The sequence below is a fragment of the Falco naumanni genome, chromosome 3 (genome assembly GCF_017639655.2).
Source record: "Falco naumanni isolate bFalNau1 chromosome 3, bFalNau1.pat, whole genome shotgun sequence".
NCBI classification, from domain to species: domain Eukaryota; kingdom Metazoa; phylum Chordata; class Aves; order Falconiformes; family Falconidae; genus Falco; species Falco naumanni.
This window is the reverse complement of record NC_054056.1, coordinates 96,299,593-96,326,897: the sequence shown is the minus strand read 5'-3', so window position 1 is coordinate 96,326,897 and position 27,305 is coordinate 96,299,593. Positions and strand designations below refer to the sequence as shown.

The 27,305-nt window shown below is 40.7% G+C and overlaps 1 protein-coding gene across 8 annotated transcripts in view; it reads right to left on the bottom strand.

The window, feature by feature from the left end:
* The window catches only part of OXR1 (oxidation resistance 1), a 285,831-nt gene that overhangs the window by 152,958 nt on the left and 105,568 nt on the right, over positions 1-27,305 (bottom strand). For 2 of the 8 annotated variants that reach the window (XM_040586182.1, XM_040586188.1), the window contains exon 1: positions 17,458-17,754. The exons of 3 other annotated variants lie outside the window; for them this stretch is intronic. In XM_040586182.1, the coding sequence (XP_040442116.1) occupies positions 17,458-17,543 (86 nt within the window). In that variant the 5' untranslated portion in view covers positions 17,544-17,754. Of the gene's footprint in view, positions 1-1,799; positions 1,817-17,457; positions 17,755-27,305 lie in introns of those variants that run through there. 3 more of the 8 variants (XM_040586185.1, XM_040586193.1, XM_040586190.1) reach the window with 3 other exon arrangements.

The window sequence follows — 27,305 nt, the reverse complement described above, 5'->3', positions numbered from 1 at the left end:
AAAAATTGAAACTCTGAACCTCCAGACCTGCTCTAACAGGTCCATTTCTTGTACTGAGGACCCAGGTTGCATCGGGTGCACCTCTTCTATGGTCTAATCCAGTTTAAATTCCTCCTAACACAAATAATTTCAACAGGGCAGGGAAGCACGAGAGAAAAACCTAAAATTGAGAGCGAGCCTGTGAAGCTGTAAGTTACAGACTTGAATCTGCTCAGATCAGCCATCTGTATTGCAAGAACTTTCAAGGAGGCACTTCTGTCTGGACTTGGATATCAAAAATCTGCCTGCATGCCTTTTCTGGGGGAGAAGGAGGATCTGCCCCTATGTAACGTGGCCAAGGTTAAATGCATCATTCACATCAAAACCTGATCTCTGGCTCCAGTGAATCACCAAACTACTCTATAAATGGGGAAACCACATCTCTTAACAGCACCTTTTAAAAGAAAGTACCAGACACTGTGTTTTTGTGTGTTGCTGCCCGTCCATTAAGCGGCTACTGAAGATGCCCTCCAGGCCAAGGTCTTCACACACGTAGGCAAAGAAATCCCTCTGGATCTAGTCCTGTGAGCAAAGGTGAGAGCTGCACAACCGCATGGGCACAAAAGGCACCACTGCCCATACACGGAGAAGGAAAACTTTGCACTGAGGATAACGCCAAGAGTTACAACTCTTGCCTCATAACCAGCATCAGCAAACCAGAAGTATTTTGGTCAGCTAGTCTGTTACAAAATCAAGGCTGAGACTGCTGAGCACTGCAGCCTGGAGACACAGGTACTTGCCCCAGCTGCGGAACACTATCCAACATGAAATAAAGGGCAGTTTCATTTACCAATAATCTTTGTGTGATCAGATCAGCTGCCAGCTAAACCTGGAATCTGCTAAACTTACTTTCCCAAGAGTATTTTTTACTCCCAGCATTATATTTAATATATAACAAACACATGTTCACTGCATTTTGTCCAGCCCTTTCAGGATTTCCCAACACTCAAACAGCAGCAGCAGAATTTTGATGACTGGGAAACAACAGTAGTGCCATAACAGAAAATTATAATGCAGTAAATCACACTTCTATTGGTTTCCTTCACTGTATTGAGAAAGATCAAACCAAAAGCATAATTCCAAATAGCTCTCACTGCCATCTGATGATATGGTTTCTTTCTTTACTTACTTCTTTTTAAGTAAAATACCTTTGCATTTCAAACCAGCCACGTTCACTGCACACTCCTGCCAAAGATGCCTTCCAGGTAGCAATTAAATGTATAAATGAGATCTTCAAGACATTAGAAGGCAAATTCAGTGTCTTTTTGAATGGCTGCAGGGAATGAGATAACACAAATCAATTTATGCCAGGACACGCTTTTGCACACATGCATTCAGCATGCATTGCATGACCCCTCGTAAGCCCGAGGGGCTTCTTTTTCCACAGTGTTTCCAGGCTTTTCAGAGAAGGGATTTTCAAAGATTCAAGATGACTTGAATTGTGACTGTACTGTGGATGAGATTGTCAGTCAGATGTTAAGATTTTAAACTTCTGACTGGTGGTAGATACTTGAGGCTGGGTTTCTAGGCAGCCACACTGGTCCAAAGAAGACTTGACTTCCTCCTCTCATTTTGTTCACTAGTCGTTAGTGGAGCTGGACCGACTGTCCTTTTACACTCATTCCCTCACTAAAACTTCAGGCTTCCAGACTGACAAAACATTACCCATATTGCCACCTTCTTACAGCTGATAATCTTGTTTATTCATCAGCACTTCAGTACACCACTCACACAGAGGAACAGGTTATTTAGTCACTCACCACTGCTCAGAGAAGAGTCACTGAAAGAACTGTGTCTCACTGGGGGTGACTGCTAAAAATTCAAGGTGCTGCTTCCAGCTTTTGTCAGAGCACTGCAGAATTGCAAAAAACAGTTATGCATTTCATCATTTCCTCCTACCACTAAATGCCTAAAAAGTTTCAAAACAAAGACAATATGAACTCACTATAGCTCTTCTCATCTCCCTATTTTCAATACAAACCACCCACAATTCAGGATTTGAAATTAAGCTTGGCAGACAGTAAGCGCTGTCCTTCATCTGGCTGACAGAGTAAAACCACAGCAAGTCTCCTGCTTCCCATGCTCAGCTGCCTTCTGATTCCTCCTCCTCTTCCCATCAAGCAGACAGCACTACTCTGAAAAGCCCTCCTATCTTAATCTCCTTGTTTCTCCCTAATACTTCTGCATTCATATTGGTCCACTTCCGCTGTGATTACAGGACTAAAGGAGCACATAAGAAAAAATTAGATAAGAAAATTCACAGAACTGAGCTAAGCCACTTCAATACTAGATTTACATAGACTCTTCTCTGCGGGAGGGATTTTTATATATTTTTTTTTTAAGGAGAAAAGATAGATGGAGAAATAATACAAGCAATCAGATTTTGGAAAGCTTCCAAGAGCAGGAATGTCAGAACTACTGCAGATGTAGCAGCCTGTGCATTTCAATCAGGAATACAAATAATGGCTACAAAATCAATTTAAACTGGCTGCACATAACACCCTGGTAAGAAATCACTTCCTCTTCATTTCTTGGGCCTTCATCCTAGCAGCAGTTTGAAACTGTCACCCCTTAACAGAGGCCTTTGCTCAAGAGGGCAGGACTCTATCATGAAAGATGTGCCCAACAGAGCTGGGATGTCCTTGCCTTGTCATTTCAATTTCTCTACCTCTTGCTCCTGCAGACTTTGCTCCCACCCTGAAGGTCCATTCTGGGAGTCCCATGTCTTTTGCGCCCTCAGTTCCTCTCCTCTTTCTCCCCGCCCCCCCCCCCCCTTTCTTCTTCCTTCTCTAAGGAGGGAATGACCTGCAGGACATGCATACATTTAGTTCCTCTCAAGATTTATAGGGCTTCTTTTTCCTCTAGGAGGGTTTTCCTGGTTGCACCCTTGATAGTCCATATTGAAGTACTCCAACCTGCATCCACTCTGTTCTGCTGGAGCAACAAGAGGAAAAGAGAGACAGGGTGCCATCAGCATGGAGGGCAATGCAGGACCCAGCAAACAGATTAAATCTTTCTGGAGACTGAGGCGTTATACCCACACACGAAAAGTAAGAGATTATTGGTGTCTGTGTACGCTCTAGTTTCTGGTGTATGACCACGTTATTCAGGCTACCTGAAAAATTAGGATAGAGAAAAACAAGTCTGTATGGGACAGACCTTGCACTGCCATTTTGAAAGACACAATTATACAGGGAAATCCCAAAAGTGAACAATCATTTTACAGCAACAGAACACAAAAGACACAATTAATAAGGCAATGCCTTCTCATTCCTCCCACTTCCCTCCCCAGATTTTCTGAGGGTGAAGCCAACAAGACAGCCCCATGATCTCTGTGCTTGATGATGGACCAATGCCCAATAGAGTATCAGTCCTGCAAGCCTCCGACCGCAGCCATAACCCTGGGCTCTCCGCATCCCCAAAGAGGTCAACACAGACACCTGAATGAATGTAGCATCTTACATGATCATTGCCTATCTGTGGTTTTTGTTGTTGTTTTGTTGTTTTTTTTTTCCTTGCCCCACAAATGACTTTAACACAAAAGGTACACACACACACACGCCCGTTAATGTAAAAATATCCATGTGTCTTTGTAAGCCAACTGGAATTCTTTTACCCATTAGCCTGCTTATAAGAAAATGAAAAAGCTTTAATGCCAAAGCATAAACTTAGAAGCACCTTTGTCAGTCAGGAGGCTGTCACCTGTCAAAGCAAAAAGCCCACTCCATTAAAAAATTGTGAGTACTTTCAGATCCCATATACTGAAAGGAAAAGCTGTTATAACATAACCTTGTACTCAGCAAAACAAGGCCTGCATTAAGGAATGACAGCAGCTTTCAAAAACAATTTCTCCGCAGAGCCACTCTAATACCAGGAACCCTCGGCAAAAGCAATCTGTTTTCTAAGTGACTTTCTCAGCGACCACTTGCCATGGCACTGACATCAGCCACCTCTCAGGTCAGTGCCTATCTCTCGTAACAGGACTATCTCTTGTCACTCCACAGTTATCGGTGCCCTTAAAACTGACAAAATCAGGAGAGTGTCTAATAGGTGCTATCATCTAAAATGCCTGCTTGCTATAAAACTGTGTTTTAGGAATGGCAATCAATTCAACTCTGAAATTAATAAAAGAGAAGGCTGAACATTTCCTCCTCCAGGCACAAGTCTCTTAACCTTCCCCTACCCTGTGAACCGAGACTGTCAAAGAGGTCATGTTGCCACTGCCATAGCCAGCTCCCTTCATCAAAGCTATTAAGCTTGTCAAGGAACTACATCCAGGGTTTGGTTTTGTTTGCTTTTACCCCTAGATACTCTGTGAAGGAGGAACACCTTAAGTAACTGTTTTTCCCTACCTCTCATCCCATCTTCCGTCCCTCCTACCAAGCAAGACACATGAGATAGTCTGGAATGACAACTCTCGGAGGCAGCTGCCTTCCCTCACCACAAGCCACCTTGCTTCTACTTCAGTGACTCATCCAGGGCAATCACATAAATAGGAATTCTCCAGCTTTTCTGCAAGTCACATTTTATTTTTCAAGTTCTTCATTTTCATCAGCAGTTGTTGAGTGCGTTAGCTAGCTCTCAGAGCCAGCTTGACACATGAGATGTGAGATGATAGTGAACCACAAAACTTATCAGGGATAACAGGCTTGTGAAACTGCAGTTTGAAAGAAATCTTGCAAGAGATTACTGCCTTATAAACCCCATGAATCACACTGCAGTTTTAGAGAACAAGAGGGGTTTAATCCTGTCGGAATCTGGGGAACAGCAATATGTCTCTTTTTCTGATCATAGGTAGGTTTGAAACACTGAAGGTCAATTTTGAAAGGAGGCATACATCCCTGATTTCCCAGAAGAAAACCAGTTTGAGAAATAAACAACTTCTTGCATTGACATTAACAATAAATAGCACAGGAAAGCAAAGCAATACCAGGGCTGTTGGTGAGCATCTCTGAAGTTCAGAAAGCAGGTGGCTAAGAGTGACATTTGGGAACAGACAGGCAATTTATTCCCATTTAGCTGTCATTTGAAAGGAAGAGGGAATATAAAAGCATGAACTAATTTGGTTATTTACCCCATAAAATGATGTATCATTGACAACACCTAAACTTGTTATTTTTAACGTAATGTAAGAGTGATCCATCCTTGTGACAACTGTCTTTTAAAACAAAGCTTTTTTTAAAAAAATAATAGGGCATTTATGTTTCTATTTGATTCCCAGCTCCTGTAATAAAATTAATGTTCCAAAGGTCATAACAGTAAAATTCAGCAATGATTTTAATCATTTTGGCCTCTTACCTGCATTTTGAAATAAAGGTTTCAGCTGGGAACAGTCTGACTCCTAGTCTAAATTTTCCTTCTAGAAATGGCATCTAAGGAGCATATATTGTATTTCAACAGAGTTTTAAAAGGTGGAATGTAAATTTAGGAACTGATATCACTGATGACCTCAGGTTTCACCATTTTCCTTTACTAAAAGAGCACTGATCATTAAGTTCACCTTCAAAACAAACCAGAACACGTTTTGCAGCTCATGGTGTTAACATCTACGCTATTATAAAAGATTATTAATGCAGCTTTGCTCTTCTCTAATGGTTTCTTTCTTCCTGTCCTTTCAAGGAGAATACATGAACAGTCTTAAAACTAATAGAGGCCCTGTCTGTTGCTTTTCTTCACTTCCACCTCAAAATCTATCAGATCAAATTTCTCCATCTTGCAATTTATGAAACAGAAGTGCATCATTAGAAAGGCTCATTTCCTAAAGTAAGCTGGTTGCTAACATCCTTCTTGGCATTACACAAAGGACTTTACAATAAAAGTACCCCAATAAAAAATAGTTTTAAAAAAATAATCAGACCACTCATGCTCTAATATTTTCAGCTTGGTGTTTTCTAAGAAGCTATATGTACAGCACTGCCTGCAAACCCAATACTAAACTGATTGGTGTCCTCTCTAGAAAAAATGTCTCATTGCAATTTCTCTTGTTGCCTCATAATGTAAATGGTACATGAAGGCATGGACATTAAACTACCTGGTCATAACTGAAAGGATGCATCCAGGCTGAAATTAATGTCTAGAAATGTGGAGCAGAAGAATTTCCATTCTCAGTAAAATTTACTGATGATTGCAGACACACCAGCAAACTGATATAGCAATCGCCTCTCTCCAGTAATTTCGGAAGTGCTTAAACCCAGCTTTCCCCTAGGGAATTTTTTGCATCACTGGTCAGACTCCTCCCAGCTGAAAACCTACAGGCTCACTTCCCCACGCCTGCACTAATCCTTCACATCTCCCTACTCCCCTACCACCCACGAAGTGGGTGGAACACCTTTCTCTGAAACATGCAGAGCTCATTGTGCTCGGTTCCAGGTGTTCCAGCTCCAGGAACTTGTGTGCTAGGAAATTAGGTAGCATTTTAAAAGTTAAGAAGCAAATAAGAGAAAAAGAGATGTGCTGTGATATTCGTGGCATGGCCACTCCAATTAATTTTGTCTTAGCAATAGTTTTTGCAACAACCTATCAGGATGCCAAGCAATAAAATGGAATTGTTATTTCAGACCATCAATTGCACTGTGCACAGTGAAAAAAACATATTCCCATTTAGAGGAACATCCCGATGTTCAGAGGCACTGAACAGCCAGAAACACCTATTGAAATTAGAGCTAGTCAGTGCTCAGAAGCAAAGCTAAGTAATATTTAACATCAAATTTTTGCATTGAACGAGGCATCTAATTTCAGCATCCAAGATGTTTAATACAGTATTAACCTCCAAACTCTGGGATTTAAGTTCGGTTTGTTCATAGTGTGATGTTCATAGAGTGACTTCACCCCCATCTTTACCAGGCAGTTTTTCACACCACCATCTGCACGGTGCAGCATGCTGGGCAGGCTTCTGGGCTAATGCAGCAGGGCTCCTGAAAATCAGAAATGAAACCAGGCAGAGCACAGGAGCGTTCTGTGCAAAAACCTTCCCGTGCTGTACACTCATTGCATCTGCCAGTGCCATTCATCTTCCACAATCATAACCACCATCAAATACAATGGGAGAAAACTAAGGTCAAAACAGAAGCCACCAGCCAAGCAAGGTGAAGGCAGCTAACTGGGACACTGAGCAGTTCTGAACAGGGACACCCACAGCGATTACCATAAGTATGGTCTCTCTCTGTCTGAAGCCTAATGGCTGATATGACCGATGAATATTCATTGCCATAAATCTGTAACATTAAATAAGGACTCCTAGCCATGGAATGTGTGGTCTTCTCTAATTAACAGAAATGGAGCTGGCATCCACCTCCAGCTGCTTCATCACAACTCACTTCTTTGTTAACTAGAAGCGGTATCTGCATGTGCCAGAGGAACTGTTACCTGTATCCCTGCTTCCAGCTCCCCAGAACACCCACCTCAGAAAGGACAAGTAGGAATCAGCCAAAAGGACAATATGCATGGGCGCATGGAGGAGGATTCAGGCACTATGCAATCTCCGGAGCTTCCACCACTGCTCCAGAGGAAAGGCAGGAGTGACACCCTACTAACACTGCATCCTCAAAAGCCTCTAGGAAGAGAGTAAATATCATACAGCTCCTCCTGCCAGTATATCTGACCGTTCATTCCTTTGAGTGGACAGGGATACCGCTGAAGTATACACATCCTTCTACCTCTGATGGTCAACATACATCTATTATGTATATAGCTGCTCTCCTCACATGTTCAGTACTTATGCATCCTCCTGTGCCTTGCAGAACAAGGATTCTAGATTAACAAAGCCCAACTTGCAGTGGTTAAGGCTTAAATATACCTCAAGTCATGTACCTCAGTTGATACATTTTCCAAACCCTTACTGCAGAGGAAAAATGTAAAAAAAAGCACCACTATTTTTAATGCCAACTTTTTATTTCTTTTCCTGAAAATGACTGCAAAAGAATAAGTCCTAAATTATAGCAGCCATCTCCCATCTTAAGCTGTTTAAGAAACCATGACTTGTAGCAAATGCAGAAAGGTGCTAGGAAAATCCAGAAACTAAGGTCCTGATGTGGCAAAAAAAGTGTAAGCATGCTCGCGAACTCATTAGGGGTTCCTTGGTGCAAGTAAGGGATGATGACACAAAGACCACTTTCCCTCCATTCAGGACACAATCTGGTTTAATTAAGGTCAAATGTTTCTACCAGTGTAAAAAGAAGCGGAACCATTTTCCTGATCCAGGACTATACTCGTGAGGCTGGAACCCAGACTTGTGTTTCTGTAAGCACATGAAAAAACAGCAGGTGCGAGCAGAGACTGTGGCACATTTCCACTGGTGCCTTAATATGTTCTGACCAAGGCTGGACTCTACAGGCACACAGAAATGTCCATCGGAACCTCATTACTCCACTCCGCCAGGAATACAAGAACTTATACATAACTGGAGGCAAATTTATCAACTTCAAGATCTGAAGCCCTATCTGAGCCCTACTGCAACTGGTTTAACATCTATTCACTGTATTGCCTACTGAGGAGAATGAGAATCCAGACAGCAGGTTCCTGGTACTGTACAGTAGAGTACAGTAGATACAGGTAGGGCTATGCCAGAGTAATAAAGCTTGGCCATAGGTAGGAATGTTAATGTTTAACTTTGTAAAACTAAAATAAATATTTTGTCAGCCTCTCATTGAATCTTGCTTAAAGAACTGTTTATAACTCCATATATCTACTGCTCATAAATCTTCCATAGTGAAGAAAAGCAGGGCAAGTAATAAAATACCTGCCTTTGTAAAACAGAGGGATAAAATGAAATACTAGCTGAGGAAAGCTCTGAACAACTGGGAGTTGTTTATTTATTCACCACTCTGTAATATGTGGAGGGTGATGTGGCCATTCATTCTGCGGCACCACCAGGTATACTGTGTTCTGCGCTAGCTAGGCATGCTTTTTGGAAGAACTCTAACAGTTCTAAATTTAAATCTAACATTTGCATAGCAAGGACACATCTGTCTGCAATGGGCAAACTTTGGATTTTCTTTAGGCTAATTGATCCACTCTGCCCTCCTGCACACTCTCGCAGGTCAGTTAGTTGACAGAAGATACACCCTTGGTGAAGAATATTATATGACACATACTGTCAATTCTCAAAACAGTTAATACTATGCCTTTACAACATGGGAATATATGACTTCTATACCCCCCTGTAAGCACGGTCAGAAGCTATATGCACTTGAATGTAAAGTTATGTGAAATTTATCCTTTTTATCTCACATTTTCCATGGGGTTTTCCACTCATTTTTTTTTCCTTGCTTCTTCGTTTTAAAGTTCCTCTTGATTTTTTCTACAATTTTAAGTGTTCACAACTGTTGTACTGCCCCTCAAAAGAATAATGCGTTTTGGCTCCTATGCAGTATCACTTTCTTTAGCCTCTGTCTTTCTTATTCCTATATATCCTACATCTTACTTCTTTATATCTTTTTTCTTTGTTCTTCCCATTTTTGTGTCTCATTTATTTTATCACAATATTTCTCTTTCCATTTTCATTTTTCACCAGACTATGAAAAAAAGTTTGCAAGAACTTTAGTTTTACAATGTACTAATGCTATTTTAGGGATGCTTTAGAAAAAACTCTGAACTGATGAAATTTTTTGTAAACCTCTGTTCTCTCTGCAGGAACATTTTTATGTCCTGTCATTATAATGTTGCATAATCAGCAGCCAGAGAACATCACGTGGACATGGATGAATTCTGCCTGCAGCGGTGGGCTGCACGGAGGGCTCAGACTGACGTTACAGCACTTGTCACATGTCTCTTCTATCCAACAATCTGGAAGAATCTTGCAGGAATTCACTTTCCCACAGAAACAGGGTATCATTAATGTCAGAACAGGAACATTTCTTAAAGAAAAATCTGGAGAAGGTTCAGATAAAAGAAAGGGCAACAGTTTATAATACATCCAGATGAAGACGTTTTTCTCCTCATTCTGCTGCATTACAATAGCAAAGCCTTCCTCCCCGTGGCACGTATTGACAGCTTGCCTCCCAATTTACTCCATGCCAAATGAACAAGTAAGTCAAATCAGAACTGGACCTGGCAGCTTGTTAGAGTAGCACCCAAGCAGTAGCTTAAAATGTCAGCTATATTCAGCAGTGGAGGGAGCAGTGGCTTTCCACAGAAACAACTCTGTTGGAAAAGATTAAAGGAAACCTAACAGAACAGCAAGGAAGATCTTGGTCTACAGTCTAATTGGCTTAATTACACTACTGTAGGCTGCTTTACCCTTCTGACCTGCAGGTGATCATACATATAAGAAATATGCCATAGCCCATCATGGTCTTCAACACATCACAGCATAACTATTCTTCTTTCACTACTGAATGGGACAAGACCCATAATGTAGGTTGGTAACGAGATGGTACAATACATGCTCCTTTACCTGCTGCTCAACCAGTAGCATCCAGGTCTGTCTCCACTAACAGCGTGCACCTTCCATGAACCCTTGAGAGGCATAATTTTTTCTGATGCCCAAAAGAAATGTATCTTCTAAGTTCAAATTACTTAAAAGAGACATCTGTATTACACAAAAAGGTCTGGATTCATCCTGCCTAACTGAAAATGGAAATGTCATCCCACAGACCTCACATTTATGAAGAACAGAGACATCTCCGGATTGCAATTCAGATCTTAGAAGAGCTGAATCACTCCCTGGAGATTATTCTTTCTCTCCCAAGGACTATAAAAGGAACCTAGGGCAACTCAGCACAGAGTTACACAGGATGGACTTCAGTGTGACTGCTTACAGTAATAACAAGTGACCATATCTAAATCCACCAAGTCTTACGAACTCCCTTCTTGAGAAATACATAACAATGAAAAACAGAGACAAGTAGTCTTACATATAGGTTCTTCATTGCTAACGAAAAAAAAAAAAGTTAAGTTTTAAAAGAATTGCTTAATATTCTTTCTCTTCCTTTTGTAGCTTAAACAAAAATATAAAGCTATACATTACTGTGGCAAACACAGTAATACAGAACAAAAGAGAAAACACATTTAAATGTAGGAAAAAGCAAAATCCATTACGGAAAATAACTGAACAGTTATAATTAATTCACACAAGGCCTTAAAAACAGATACTGTTTCAACTAATACATAACATTCTCAGAAAAAAGGCAAAGAAATGGTTACATCACATTGTCCAAGCTACAGCTCGTTGGAATGTTTTTTGATAGAACTGGAAGAGTTCTGCTCATATTCTTCCTAAAGTCTCCTTAATCCCCGACAGACCCTCCAAACCCTACCTGAGGTCCAGTACTTAGAAGGTGCAATGTGAAATTCCCTCTCAGAAAAGTCTTGCCTCCTTTCCATAAACAACCAAGCTTAAAAGTGCATTTAAAAGCATTCCAGAATAATCTCTACTGAATGTATGACAATTCAAAGCCAGTTTATCTGTTTCTCTCCATTTCAGCGGATCAGGACTGTATGGCTTATCTTATGTTCAGAACGTGGGAAAAATACGTAGCTGTATTAATAAAATTATAATCCTAACGGCACTGAACACAACTTTTTCAGTTCTTCATTTTTTATAGGATGATTACTTATGGTAGAGTAAGAAGTCAAGATACTGTGTTCCTCCCTTTCTAACAAATACAGTATTTTTTGCCTTTACCCATCCCCTCCTAAAGATAACTCCTCTGGATTTTGTTCTTTTACAGTTAGGGCAAGACAAATTAATTATTTTCAAATTTTCTTCCACAACCCCAAAATCTGGTGGTTGTCACATATAAGAGATGAGTCAATGAAAAAGACTGTATTCATCCGACAGTTTGTGACTGGAGTAGAAACTCACAAGAGCTATACAGCTAACAGAAACTAGGCATTAAGAGTCTAGTGACAGTCAGAAATTATTGGGAAAACCTGAACTTCTTATTTTTACAAGTTAATAACAAATACTTCCTGTTTTCTTTAACTACGACCACAGTGTCAGATTTTCTTTTGCTATATGTATTATTTTCATCAATTCTAATGAAAACCACAGTAAGTACTGCAGTAAAGTGATTAGCCTTGGAGAAAACATCCCGTTTTAGAAAAAGCCACAGTAATTTTGATTTCAGTGGAAATTGTTCTATAGCTTCCTTCCATCTCTCGAGGGACTCAGAACTCTGAACACTGAAAAGGCTATAAATATCAATTAGATATGCATATTTAGACTTTTCTGCACCTAGTATGAAGTAAGCAATGGATTGCTTTAAAACACAATATGGCTTTCCATTCGCAAACAGGGACACAAAGCAAGACTCCATTCCAGAGATGTATCATAAAGGCAACACGTGATGGGGCATATTCTTAGAACTGAACAAACTTTTTGTCTTCTGGCTACTTTTTAGAGATACTGGATAGAAAAAACAAACAAACAAGAACCTTCATTTTAATCAGCTTCTATTAACTCTCCAGACTTCATATCTTGAGAGTTAAAGTCAAATTAAAGTAGGTTTTACCTCCTCCCAATAAAAACATGCAACAAATAGGCCTATTCTGGTAGCTCTGCATTTCAAGACTTAGCAGCTTTGGCACGTACAGCATTTTACATTCTCCACAACACATCTTGGCTCATCCAGAAGCCATCATACCAGTTTAAGAGTAACTTGAAACATATGGCTACTCTGAGATGAAAATAAGTGGTAGTATTTTGGTTTTCTTGTTACTTTGCTCCTGGGAATGCAGCATTCACTGTGTAATCCCACGGTGGCAATATTGCACACTACAGCACTATTTAATCTGAAAAATTATTTCCTGTTTTGTGTAATTCCTAAGTTTTTTCTGCTGCCTTCATCCTGGATCCTTTAGGGCTAGGGCTGAACAAGAAGCTTCTGGGATGAGCAAGAGAGGCAGATGACACCCTCAGCTTAATGCATTTAACACAGGAAAATTCATCATTGCTGAAATAACTTCCCTCCTTCGAAATCCTATTAGACTTCTTGTCACAATTCACATACCCTTGACAGGTCTAACTGTGAGCAACAGTCAAAATTAGACCCAAACTTTAAATAAATTCTGCATCACAAAAAAAGGGCTACCTGCACAAACACCATTGGCAATTGAAGGTGACAAATTAACTCCACAAGAAGTAGGTTGATGTCAGAATCTTACCACTGTAAAAATAATCATCAGTTTTGCTTTTCAACAGAAAAAATGACCATTTCCACGCCCATTCCTTGTCAAGACAGATTTTGTATTTTAAAAAATCATATAGATTTCAACACAAACTTTTTAATTCTGTGACGTTCATGTTAGATATTTCCTTTTCCAGTCAGTGACATATTTTCTTTTACTAAGAGCAAAAGGGGACAAGTCGATTTCAAATGGACCATCACTGGAAAAAAAGTATTTTGGGTGTCAAAGGTATAGTGAGGCACCAACACACGCTGGTATGTTGCATCAGTAAATTATTTTTATTACGTTTAAAATACTTGGAAACAGTAAAAAATACTTAGCAAGGAAACACATATTAATTTCAGGTATTACAGAGTTTCTAGAAGGTGCAAGGAAGATTGATGTGGAAAAATCCACTGATAATTGACTCTTTTTAAAGGCAGACAGTAACAAATACTGGGAAAGCACGTGTGAAGAACTGCAGAGATACAGATTGCTGTGGAGGTCGATCCCACCTGGAGCCAAGCACCCAACCAGCTGCTTGCTCCCTCCGTCCCCAACAGGACATGATAGAAAAGAGGAAGAATGAAAATGAGAAAACTTGCCAGTAGAAATAAAGACAGGGAAATCCTTTACCAAGTACTGTTGCAGGCAAAACAGCTTCAATTCGGGGACACTTAATTTATTGTCATTTAGCTTAACTATTTAAGTAATGATTAACATACTGGGAAATCAGCAAAAATGACAAATAATTATACACTCAGGAAAAAAAACCAAACAAACACACCTCTCTCTCTCTTCCCAGCCTCAACTTATTCCAGATGCCTCTCCTTCCCCCTTCCTGGTCTCCACTCCCCTTATTATCACCACAGGTCATACTCAGCCCCTTAGGTAAGGTGATAGGTGGTGCAGGAAGGGTCGGAGCATAGCGGTTTGTCTCAGCCATGCTCTGCTTCCTATTCTCTTCCACCGCTCCTTCCTTCTTGTTTTAGGCTTCTGCTCCAGCACAGATCCTCCATGGGCCACAGGCCCTTTGGCGGTGCACCTGCTCCAGCACGGGCTCATCTCTGGGCCACAGCCCCTTTGCTGTGGAGCACCTCCTTCTCCTCTGGCCTTGTTCTTCCCTCTGGTTCCTCTGTATTCCTTCTCTCGTTATTTTTGCCCTTTCTCAAACAGGTTTTGCTGTTGGCTCATGGGCTCAGCTGTGTCCTGCAGTGGGTTCGCTGTGGAACTGGCTGGGACCTGCTGTGCTGAACACAGGGCAGCTCCTGGCCCCTTGTCACAGAGCCAAAGCCCCCCTCTACCAAAACTTTGGCATGGACACTATACAACTGCCAAGTGTAAGAAACAGACTAATGGTTTTAAACATTTGGAATAAGGCTGTTGTAATTTTAAGTAGGAAGAATGGAGTGTAGTTTTAATATACATGCTGCACTGTCAACAATGTGAAATATTTAACTTCGCAAAAGCAGTGCAAAGGAAAGATCTTACAAGATGTAATAAAAATAATTAAATGGGAAAAGATTAAAATGCATTTCCTAAGATTTCTCAAATTAAGCACTGATGCAAGACATCCCCAAAGCTGCAGCTTGGCACAACATTATTCTCCACAACTTACTGTCAGTGGCTACACATCCACTTTTCAAAAAGAGCAGAACTGGAGCTTCAGTATTTAAAGAAAGGCAGTGGTGGAAAGTTTGCACTGGCAGTGTCACATCCTTTAAAAATAAATAGTCACAAAATTCAGCATCCAATGGACTCGAGAATATGTGCACAAAAAAGAAGTTATTAATCTGCAACCAACTGCTCACGACTGGAGTAGTGGATTTCTCAGAAAGCATTGATTAATATAGAATTGCTTATTATATTGACATTTAACAGGAGAAAGATCAGTATTTTTTCCCTGAAGATACGGTTTCTAAAAGTTTTTCCAGTTCTTAGATTTCTACTGATAAAATTTGTTCAAAAAGAGAGATGTTACACCATTTGTTATTCCATCATTAAAACCTTCCTACATAGTGCTATTTCTTAGCTTTATCTTTATAGTTATTTTGTTTAATAAATAGTTAATAGCAGAAGAATATATCTGGACACATGTAGTTTATGGTTTTGGTCACCTGTTTCTCAGGATCTGTTTAGGATAATTGTAAAGTTTTGAGAAACAGGTTCTAAAAAAAAAAAAAAAAGTTTTCCCAAGTCAGGTCTTCTTTTGCGCCTCCCTATTCCAATTTTATCTTCCAGCTTCCAATTACTATGCTCACCTAGAAGGGGAGGGAAAAGTCCAACAAAGCTTCTGTTATGCAAGTCTTGGCACATCATGGTGTACTCAAACGGGCTGAAGTGGCCACAGACCTCCAGGCTCCCTGGGGTAGGTCTTTCAGACAGCTTATTTTACTGGCTTCTTGCGGAGTTCGAAGCCCGTATGAGTTACTGCTGCACACAGCATTTGTATACAGCACTTCACGGTGTTTTGGAGAAGATCAAAGGATTGCAAAACGCACTGATTTTTAAACTCTTCCTGATATTTATTGCAAGTGAAACAAAGAATGATTGTGGGAAACTTTTCCTGCAATAACCTAATCATCCAATAATGTGATACAGTGAAGCTGCATTCTGTTTGACAGTACTTGAAATGAGTTACCAAAGGCATGAAAGCAAATGTTAAAACATGCCAAAGTATTGTTTGAAAATGGCAACAGAAGAGTTCAGAACTAGAGCTACTTTAGCAATAAAGCAAACTCCAGAGAATTTCAGTGGTCAAGTGATTTTCATTCTTACAAACTCGCAAATAGTTTCTCCCATAGAACCAGTCTTAATAACATACCTGCTGCTTATCTTTCCCACACACACCTGTATCTAACAATCTCAAACCTGAAGTAGATGCTGATAACACTCTATTGCAGAACATAAATCTTTAACACACTTCGGATATCAATCCAGGATGCTCTTGGGCCCAGTAAATCCCTACACCCATAGTGTGCTTCAACAGTGCACGGTTTTCTACACGGTTTCCCAAAGGCCAGAGTGCCTCAGGCCAGCTGCAGGAAAGGAGATAGACACGGATCCACCACCACTTGGCATTGCACATCCAAATGTATAACTCAGGCAAGGCCTTTCAAGGAGTTTCAAGCTAACAGAGGTTTAAGTTCTGATCAGAGACATACTGGGGATATGCTGGCAGGCTACAACGTACATTACAGCATGTTCTTAGTTCTTTGTTGCTCAGCATCAGTGGCTCCTCCTCTGCCTGGCTCGGCTAATAACACGGTACCAAACATACTTAAAAAATCCTGCAGCACAGCTGGACTGAGCAGTATGTTTAAGAACAATGATCTGATCCCAATTTCTCACCACGTTCAGCAGTAGGCTCCTGGAGTTTCTTTCATCACCTACTGTCAGTGGCTTCAAAACTAAAGAGCTGCTGATATAAATATATGCCTTACATGCAGAGTTACAACTTCAAGAACAAGTGGCATCACTGCTTGTTCTGGATAGGAGAATGACACCATGACAGCACAACAGTGCTGACCAACCTCAACCGCAGACACACAAACAAGGCTGATGTCTTGGTTTAACCCCAGTCGGTAACCAATCCCCACGCAGCCGCTCGCTCACTGCCCCTCACCCAGAGGGATGGGGAGGAGAATCGGAAAGGAATGTAAAACTCAGGGGTTGGGAGAAGAACAATTTAATAACCGAAATAAAACTTTAAAAAAACCCCACATTAATAACAGTCCTAATGAAAGCGAGGGAGAAAGGGGGGAGAAATGAAATCCAAAGGGAAGAGAGAAAAGAAAACAAGTGATGCACAATACAATTGCTCACCACCCACTAACCGATGCCCAGCTAGCTCCCGAGCAACAATCCACAGGCCCCGGCCAACCCACCCCACTCCCCCTAGTTCATATACCGAGCATGGCATCCCACGGTATGGAATACCTCTTTGGCTAGTTCAGGTCAGCTGGCCTGGCTGTGTCCCCTCCCAATTTTTTGTGCACCCCCAGCCCTCTGCTGGCAAGGACTGAGGAACTGAAAAGTCCCTGACTTAGTATAAACATGAGGGAACAACAACCGAAACCATCAGTGTGCTGTCAACATTGCTCTCACACCACATCCAAAACACAGCACTGCACCAGCTCCTGAGAGGAAAATTAACTCTATGCCAGCTGAAACCAGGACTGCTATAAAACTTGCTCAGTGACAAACATATGTGTCCAGAAAGCTCAGTGATACATTATGCCAGCCAGGACCAGGTAGATCTGCAAAATTCCAACTTTTTTCCATCAGTGACAGGAAGGTTTAAGGACTTACCTCCAAGATAAATCCTCCTTCTTACCTTTCCTCTGCCGGGAGGTCAGCTCTACCACAAGTTCCAGCTGGGAATGCAGCAAGGCCATCAGCTCCTTCCTAAGGGCTTTATCAAGCAATGAGCCCAGCCCTACTTATTCCAGATACGTGGCATCTTTGTTACAACAATCAGTTCGCACATAGATGTGCTTAAAACACCAGAGAACTTAAAATGCATCCAAGGCGCACACATACGCAAGCCTGGCTTTGCTGATGTAGAGGATGACAGCATAAATCTAAAAACATTTTCAGCTTCTCTTTGAAGAGAAACTTCCTTTCCTGGCTAGCGCTATTTGTTCAGTGCAGAAGAGTCACTGAGTTTAAAAGCAGGATGACTCATACTTGTTTAGAGGTTTATAAATTACCTGCAGTTAAGGAAGATGTTAAGAAAAAAATGTCAGGAAGGTTTAAATACTGTTCTTTGAAGGTGCAGGGAAGTGATAGCTAATGTATTAACTTCTGAGAGCAGCTAGTTGAGCATTAAAATCAAAGTGACTTGGCTTTTCCCTTCATCATTTTATCAATGTACACCACTCGCTAACAAAGACCTTTTAAATATAAAGCAGATAGTTTTATAAAGAAACGTGGACTGTTCAAACAAATAGAAAACCTGATCTGGTTTGTCTTGACATTACACTTGCAAAAATGGCACCTCAAGCACTGCCATTTTAGAGCAAAGACACACAACTATGGCTGATAGGACTATGGGATTGACAAAATTACGTCCAAATTACCCAGAGGAAGGTTGTTTCTTAGTCCCCTCAGCATAATTAGAGGAGTACAATTTATCTACCACACACAGTGATACATTCATTAATGTCTTTGGTTCCTCTACTTAACTTGCTTGGATACCAAGGGCAGAAGAAGAAAGTTGCATCATACCATCCACTACCAGCCACTCCTGGTCTCTGCTGGTCTGCACTCGGCACAGTCCCAACAACCCACAGGAGATAAAACAAAGAGATAAATAATTTTTTATGCTATGTGGAAGCGATCATTCTTTCTACTCACTGGATAGTCTCGCTGAGGCTTACTCTAAACCTTCTTTTCCTATCCCCTAGAAAAGGAGGCAAAGCAAAGCAAATGCACAGCACACCCCAAGATAAACCTCCTCCCCCCAACCCTCCATAAAAGCCGAATGAAGACAAACTAATCATACCATAATTAGTTACAATTTGCACAGTTTTGTCGTTATAAGAAAAATAACTTTTCCTTAAGATTAAAGGGACTGGAAAGCACTACATAAAACCTTTCCTGACTTTTTCTTCTCAGGGGAATTTTTGCAAAGCTTTCGTACAGTACTTCATGCAAAGATCTGATTATGTATTTCAACTTATTTTCTCTGTAATTAGTCTAAAAGCTGGGTCATATGAATATTTAAGCCACATTAATTTGAGCAAATCTTCTACAGGGATACACTATATATGAGTTAGAATTTGGGGCGCTGAACTCTGTATGCCCACTGGTTTAAATAGGACTAAACAACCTTGGGGAATGAACAACTGCAAACCAGATTCTAGTCCTCTCTACTCCAAAGCCCCCAAGAATGCATGGATTTGCTCAGATTTATAAAAGGTCTAAAGAGCATGTTCTCTGCATAGCAATCTATGTCACACATGAAGATGTGGTTAAATATTCACCTTTCAAGCAGCACCGGCTATTTAAAGGAGTTTTTTTTCTCCGCTGCTGAGATGTGCTAATTCACCACAGAGCTCTCATAGTCTGTGTTACATGAATTTGTCTTCCCTTCCACTGAAAGGAAGATCACAAACATCGTATCTTTCAGTTGAGGGGACAGCAAAATTTTGAACTACTTTAATTCATAAGGAATATTTTTCTAAAAGGGACACTTCCTGACCAACCCAGCTGGTAGTTGATAGCTGGTCATTACATAGTGCCCACCATACAACGAGCTGGCCATCTCCTTTAGCTTCCACTTGAATCGTCTGCCCCATGACCAAAATAAAAATTTGCAAGACTGATTAGCCTTCCTGAACACCATACCAGTGGTGGAGATGGCAGAGGCACACACTCCCACAATGCTGATTTTATTTAGGATTCAGAGACAGGGTTAAGAATTTTCTCTAATTCACCATCATGGAAAATGGCACACAGAAATCATTTTGATTTGCTCTGAATTTGAGACAGTATACTACAGAGCTGCATGATAACTGGTATTCCTACCTCTTAAAAAAGAAATACCTGTGATGGGAGATTCTGCTTGTTGCATAGCATAGTCAAGGGATTTAGATTTTTGGTTTTGTTCTTTTTTCTTCTTAAGTTACAGTATTTCATTACTACAGCAAGACGAGTGGTGTTAATATCCTAAAATTTTACAATCTTCTGTCATTGTGTTTGAGCAAGAGATAATTATATTACTGGCATGTTTGATAAATCTTTTCCTTTATGAAGCCTGACTTGAAATATTGGCCATAAATTTTCCCTTGATCACCTTATGAAGTCATCCCTGTAGACTAGTGGATTATGCTGGTTTACCACACTTCTTGTTCTGCTTTAATAAAATACACTAGTCTAACACTATTAATGCACTACTTGGTTTGTTATTTTCAAGATTTAATCTTTAAAAGAAGATCAAAGCCACATGTTCAATAATGTTGCAAACCTAGAATCTGACAGCAAGTCTTCTACCCCAAAATCTCTCAACCTAACAATGCTTTTAAAATGGAACTGTTTATTCCACAAATCTACTGACATCTGAAATCAAGGCATTTCAAATCATGTGTCCATTTTAATAAATGGGCAGCAATCTCTCTGCTGTTGGCAACTGTCAAAAATAAAAGATTTGTATATACTAAAATGAGCTTAAATCAGATGATGGCTGACTGAAACAGCAATGCTAGAAAGACAAAAACAAAAGAAAATTGGGGGAGGGTTTTTGCACTTGTAATAGAAGAGGAGCAATTAATTGCAACCTGTTTCTACGAGCAGAAACGTGGACGATCTGCAGAGCTGACAAAATCTAATCCAAGATAAAAATCTAATCTAAAAATGAGAATATAAACCAGGGCTAGCAGTATTTTACATTTAAATAACGCCTTTAACTAATAATTTGCATTTCTATTGATACCGACTCATACCTTATCTGTAGCAGATGTATGAACATAATATTGATACTGTTATTAAATTCTCTGCTTGTATCTCTATTTTCCAGAACTGTGCTTTAAGTAATATTGCAGACAAGTATTTCTCCTTAACACCCAGCCATAAGATGAGGCTCTTTTAGTTTCAACAAACTAGTTAATTTGCTGGAAGACATTTCATTATAGTCAGCCTCTCTCTAATGAGGTCAGCTGTCAGGTCCTCCATCCATGCTTACTTTAGGTTTTTTATAAATTAGGACAGGTATTTTTTTCTTCCCACACAAGAAGTCCAATGACATGCCTCTTGCCTGTTACACATACAACTAACACACACATACCTGTTCCTTAGTATTTTCTCAGTACAACATGCATCAGAATTTATAAAAATCACCACTAATCTGCCTTTTAGAGAGCCTTGTCATCACTAAAGTTTTTTATCATCTTTGCCATAAGGCAAGAAAGAAATATCCCAACCTTACACTTCAAAGCTGAGATCCAAGTCAGATTTAGGCCTAAAATGCAATACAGGCAAAACCTTTGCCTGAGTCTGTTCCTGTCTGATATCCAGACTACACAGGTTCAACAAAACTCATGCACAGCTGAGGGCTTTGTGCGAGCTTCAGAAGTGCAGCAGGAACAGATCTGAGCAGCAAGCTCATGCACAGCTGCAGATCATAGAATCATTTAGGTTGGAAAGGACCTTGCTGACCATCAAGGCCAACTGTAAACCTAACACTGCCAAGTCCACCACTAAACCATGTCCCTAAGTGCCACATCTACACATCTTCTACATACTCCCAGGGATGGTGACTTAACCACTTCCCTAGGCAGCCAGTCCCAATATTTGGCAACCCTTTGGTGAAAAAAACTTTTTCTTAATATGTAATCTAAACCTCCCCTGGCACAACCGAAGGCCATTTCGTCTTGTCCTATTGATACTAAGAACAGCAGCATCCCAACCCCCTTGCTTTCTAACCTCACCGAAGTTGGAGGCTAGGTGTGGCTGGATAAGGAGTCTGATATAATAACACTCAATAACAGCAGACTGTTATTAGGTAAGGTATTCTTTATTGCAGCGCTGGGGTAGCACCAGGGATAGTTCTACCATAAGCACACCCCCCAGCCTGGCAAACTTTTAGAGACTATATATCATGAAGTTATACGTAGTCGTAAAAATTCTGAGAACTCATTCACATATACACAAGATTTCCTGGAACTCATTAACATATGCAAATATCTGGTCCACATGCACAGTCATCTTCCGTGGTGGTCTTCGGGGTCTTCAGATGAAGGCTTGTAGTCTTCTTCACTATGCCCGCTGATTGACCTTTACTTCTGCACAAACTCAGTTCTGGGATCAGTAGACCCTATCCTTCAAGGCCATTCTGTTGTAACTTTCATCTCTGTGGGCCTGTGCATCTCTTCTCAAGATTGAGCTGTCTACCATGAGATTACCCAGGTGTCCCCTTAACTTACTCCCACTCCTTATCTTACAACCATCTGGAGCCTCTTTTGTTCAACTAAATACCTAAGGTATTTACAAAATCTCCCTTGGTTTTGGAGCTCTAACCCTTTCACTACTGCCTGTTACTTGGGAGAAGAGGCTGACACCCACCTTGCTACAACCTCCTTTCAGGTAGCTGTAGGGAGCAATAAGGTCTCCCCTCAGCCTCCTTTTCTCCAGCCAAACAACCCCAGCTCACTCAGCCATTTCTCCTAAGACTTGTGAATAAGCAGAACCTGGCCAGGACGACCTCTGCTCAGCCAGGTTTTTAACATACAGGCGTGTGTGGGGTCAACACACGTCCGTGGTGACAACATGATGTGGGAGACACTCAACAGACAGGACAGTAAGACTTCCTCCAACATCACTGGCATGAATGCTACGTGGATTTTGCAGACATTTCTCTTGAAGACTGTTGTCCTAGCACTATCAAAACTAGCTGACTACAACAAGGTTTTTACCATCCCATACCAGGTTAACTTCAATAAGTAGTTCCCACGCTTTGCCCCGGCACAGCCACCAATCCCCCACAAGGTTTCGAAAGTCCATCTACTGTCTGTGCTGTTTCTTAATCCTCTTCAGGCCAGTCCACCCTGCTTCTTGCCTCTGCTGCATCTGAAGTCTTCCTCCTTTGGGCTCCTCTTCCAGCCAGGCACTCCTCATCTAGGCCCCCTTCTTTTCCTGGGGCCTCTCTTTGTCTCTCCTCCATCCAGGGCACTCTCCTCCCTCTGCTTCTTCCAGGTCTCTCTTTATCAGGTACTCCTCTTCTATACCCTTCAGAGCTATTTAACTACTTAGCAGGAACCAGCCACAGCTGCATATTACCTACATCAGCCAGCCCACCGCCCCTGAAGCCAGCCCAGGGCTGTGTATCCTCAATGTTAACCTGCCTTCATTCCTCTATAATTCCTCTACAGACTGTGTTTACACAGAGTATGGGACAGGGACCATGCTGCTTTGTGGGCCATCTCCAGTGCCATATCACTGCTGATGCCACAGATAAGTGGCACAGACAACTTCAATGAATAGAGATAATGGAAAAAACCCCTACAGATAAGCCAGGAGGTGAAGCAAGGTCAAGCACTCCTCCCATCTTGACTCAATTCAACCTTTGTATCTTGCTGGATCACAAGATGCTTCCTTCCTCCCCACTCCTTCTGGACACTCAGGCAACTCTTAGTCACAGCTCCTGTGGAAAAGAACTTTACTGCAGCCTTTCTTCACAGAGCTGGATGTTTGTACTTTGTTTTGTTTGCTGAGACATTTCTTCAGTCTATGCAAAACACAGACATGCAGATCAGTTTGCATATTTCTCTGTCTACAACCAGCAGACTGTCTCACACCAACATGCTACTCACCATCACAAGTCTACAGCTGGCTATAAAAAGCTTTGTAGGTACTGACAGCAGCCAGGCAGCAAGCAGTCCTGCAGCACATTCTGGTGACCATGAAGCAGATGTGGCTTCGGAAAACATACTGCCTGCATCACATCCTGAGCTTTGGGGAGTTTCGTATCTCAGGGAGCACATGGAATAAGAATGAATTAATTTCTCATTAAATGTTTTAAATTACAAAATACATTGTGCTCACTCTCCTAATGCAGCTGGGGATTTATCCTTGCCTCCAGGTTGTAGTTTTCCTTCTTGTTAATGTTCTGTGCTAATTTCACAGTCATGCATTTGGTAAAGTCAGCCTTGTCCAGAAGGATAAATCCAGAGCAATAAAATAGGTGTCCACTAAATACTGTTTTATCTGATCTGTTTCACCTCTGCTCTGCTACCAGTTGGGTTCACATAGTCCATTTCTCAATTACTAAGTGGGGCTTGGGCTTTCTAACGTTTTCCAAGACATGTAGTGTCTTATTTAAGCCCTTTATAACAATGGTGGAAAGAAAACAAAGAAGTAACTGGACACAGAGTGGGAAGCCATGTCCACCACATCCTTCATGTGTGACACTGACATTGAAAGACAGTCAGGCCAGGAGTATGGGGGACAGAGGAACGGGAACCATCATACAGCATTTGGGTGTTCACCTTCGGCACAATGCTAGCCTCACCTCACAGCTCAGTCTTCCAGTTCCCTGATTTTCTGGGCTACTTTTGCACAGCCTTTCCTCAAAGATGGCACCCCTGATCAAAAACATTGCTTGACCATTTCATGTTTATGTCCCACTGTGACCCCTTTAAGAGAAATGTTTGAATGTGTTCAGATTTTGTCATGATGGATGCACAGGATGGTATTCATATAAAAACCTGCCTCTGCCTCTGTTGTTCCAAAGGCACTCAAAAATGGCCTTGTAGACAAACAAGGCATGGAGACAAAATACAGTAGAATTTTACAGTATTTTCTTTGGGCACTAACATACCAACTCTTACACCTGCAATAATTAATCTCTGACTGTAAATTAGGCAAAATAAGGAAAAAGTATATAACTTTATCTGATTCTAGCTTTTCTTCTTTTGCTCTTGTAGTTAAATTCACTAATTAAATGTTAAAAAAAAAAAACAAAAACAAACCAAACATAGAAGACAGTCATGGAAATTTTCATAGCCTAACATTACAAATCAGCTACAAATGTGATGGTTCACAGCACTAGTAAGGACTGAAAATGGCACTTGTGCTGAAACCTCATTTTGCTCTAGTAATCTGAATATGTATGAACAAAAGTAATATAAAAGCTATTTGGATACATGAACAAATTAAAATTTTACAAGAAGGTCATTAGATAAAATCTAATACACATAACATCTTTAAAGCAGTAAAGAAAAAAAAAAAAAAAAAAGAAAGAAGGAAAAAAAAAAACCACCGGCTTAACAACTAAGTACTTTTGAGGTTTTATCTGCCCTGAGGGCCTGATCCAAAACCTGCTGACATTCAACTCTCCTGACTACAGTTGATTTAAATGGTCTGACCCAAACAGCTGCCTGGGTTAGATCCTCTCTGACACAAGGAAAACACCTCACTGAAAATCAAGAGTCATCTCACTTTTCTCTTTTCTGTTTTCTGCTGTTGAGCAACAAAGTCTTGGACAGCTCTGTTTTAGAAATAATGCTATTTTTAAAGTATCTCTTCACCCCTTGTGTTTTCTGTAATTTTGAAAAAGCTTCAATTAAAAACCAAAACCAAAACAATTTTAAAGCAGAGGAAATACCAGTCTAGAATAGCAGTATTTTCAGTGCCTGAACAGAAAAGCAAAAAAGTGCTATAAAAACAATCCTTCAGAAGCATAAAAAGCTCTTTTACATCTTAATGCACTTTTCAGTACCAGCAATTTTCCTTCTCTCCTCATTAAATCAGAGGCTAACTGGCAACAGGATTTAGAAACAGCAGTACCTTCAATTCCCAGGATACCTGCACATGGTGAACACTGGTAATTTCAAACCTTTACAAGAGCACATTACACCTGCTTTACTGCTTGCTACTCTCTGCAGGATAAAATTTTCAAAGAAAACACATTAAAATGTTTAGGAAACAAAATGCAGAACGAAAGTAACTTTTAGCATTATGAAACCACATGAATAATTATCAATACTGGTGTAAAAGATTCTACAGACAGCTACTGTAAATCTCCTTAAAATGATCTCAAATCACTGTAGAAGATCTATGCCTTACTTGATTGCAAACTACACACAAAGCAACTACACGTAAAAGCTCTTGGATACTCCACATATGCCCACAGTTTCCTGAATACCAAAAATCTTGATTTTCATGCAAATTTCGTAAGAGCACAGTTATACAGCTTGCTGCCATGAATTATGCAAACTCTGCGATGTATGGCACACATATTGCTGTAAGAAAGAGGCGCATGCGCAGTTCAGACTGTCCACTTGCAAAATGTCTAAATACATTGCTACCTTCAGCAGAATTATTTCCAAGCATTAATATTGAACAGCACTGTAATTGGCATTTTGTTATTCCACACATCCAACAGCATGCAAATAGGTATTTGTTGTTATGCTTATATTTTTGATCAAGCATTTGCAGATGAGCACTCAAAACTCAACAGCATTTATAATGGCTACAAAAATGCCAGTCTTATCCTCCAGGAAGTCACTGTAAATCATGGTGTCAGAGAGAGCCAGCAGTGATCCTGTGTTCCTCATCATAATCACTGCACAGGCTCATCAATATTACATGGACCTTCCTAATTTCATGCAAAGCCTTAGAAAGAGGGAGGCAGGCACAGCCCAGGTAAGCAGATACATCTGCAATAACGCAACAAATGGGGGGTTCTTTTTTTTTTTTTTCCCTTCTTTTTGTGTGTGTGTGTGTTTTAAATACCATTTCCCCTGCAGTTTACGTACCCAGCGTAACTGTGACAGTACAGGAACTGCAACACTGCCCAGAACAACTGTTTTTCTCTTCTCAATCCTATTCCCAATAGTAGCCAAAAACTGCAACTTACAGAAAGAGCATTAAAAAAAGGCAAACATATTATCCTTCTGTATTTATCCTTCCAAAAACTGGAAGCTTAGGAACTTGCTGAATAGATCAAAGAGAGTACATCTGGACCACTGTGTTTGATGCCTTTTTCAACCTAGTTATGTTTTTGGCCTCTGTGGGAACCTGTGGCAATCTACTTTGGTTTAGGTGGAAAATAACTTACTCTGTTTCTGCGTCTGGTACACCCTGTTCCTGACCCCGGTAATACGGTTAGCATAACCCAGTCTATTTTCTAAGCCAAACAGCTGTAATAGGTGAGCATGCTGATCACACATCATGCCTTTCTCTCTTCCCCTTTTCAACACTGTGGTTGTCACCAGGATATGATGACCCCCATTATGGAACAGACAAACCCCCTGTCAGCATTGCGACAAAGCCATTTGCCAACCAGGCATTGTCGCCAGGATGTGGTGACACCCATCAGAGAGGTGGGAAGCATACCAGCACGTGTGCTACTGCCTATAAATTCAAGCAGCTGCAAATCCTAAGTAGGACACAGACCAGAACTGCTGCTGGATGGCAAACCCCATGATCCCCCAGGGGTCTGGGACACCCCTACCATCACCTGCTTTCTCCAAGACTGAGTCAGTGACTCATGTTGTTTTAGGTAAATTCCTCATCTAGATTATGGATATTGTATCACACACTGAATATTAAGAATTTGATCCAATCTTCTGAGGGCCCAGGTAACTAAAAACCTCTAGATAGTAAGAAAGCTACACTAATTACTAGAAATTCTATTTAACTGAAAGCTATGACAATTG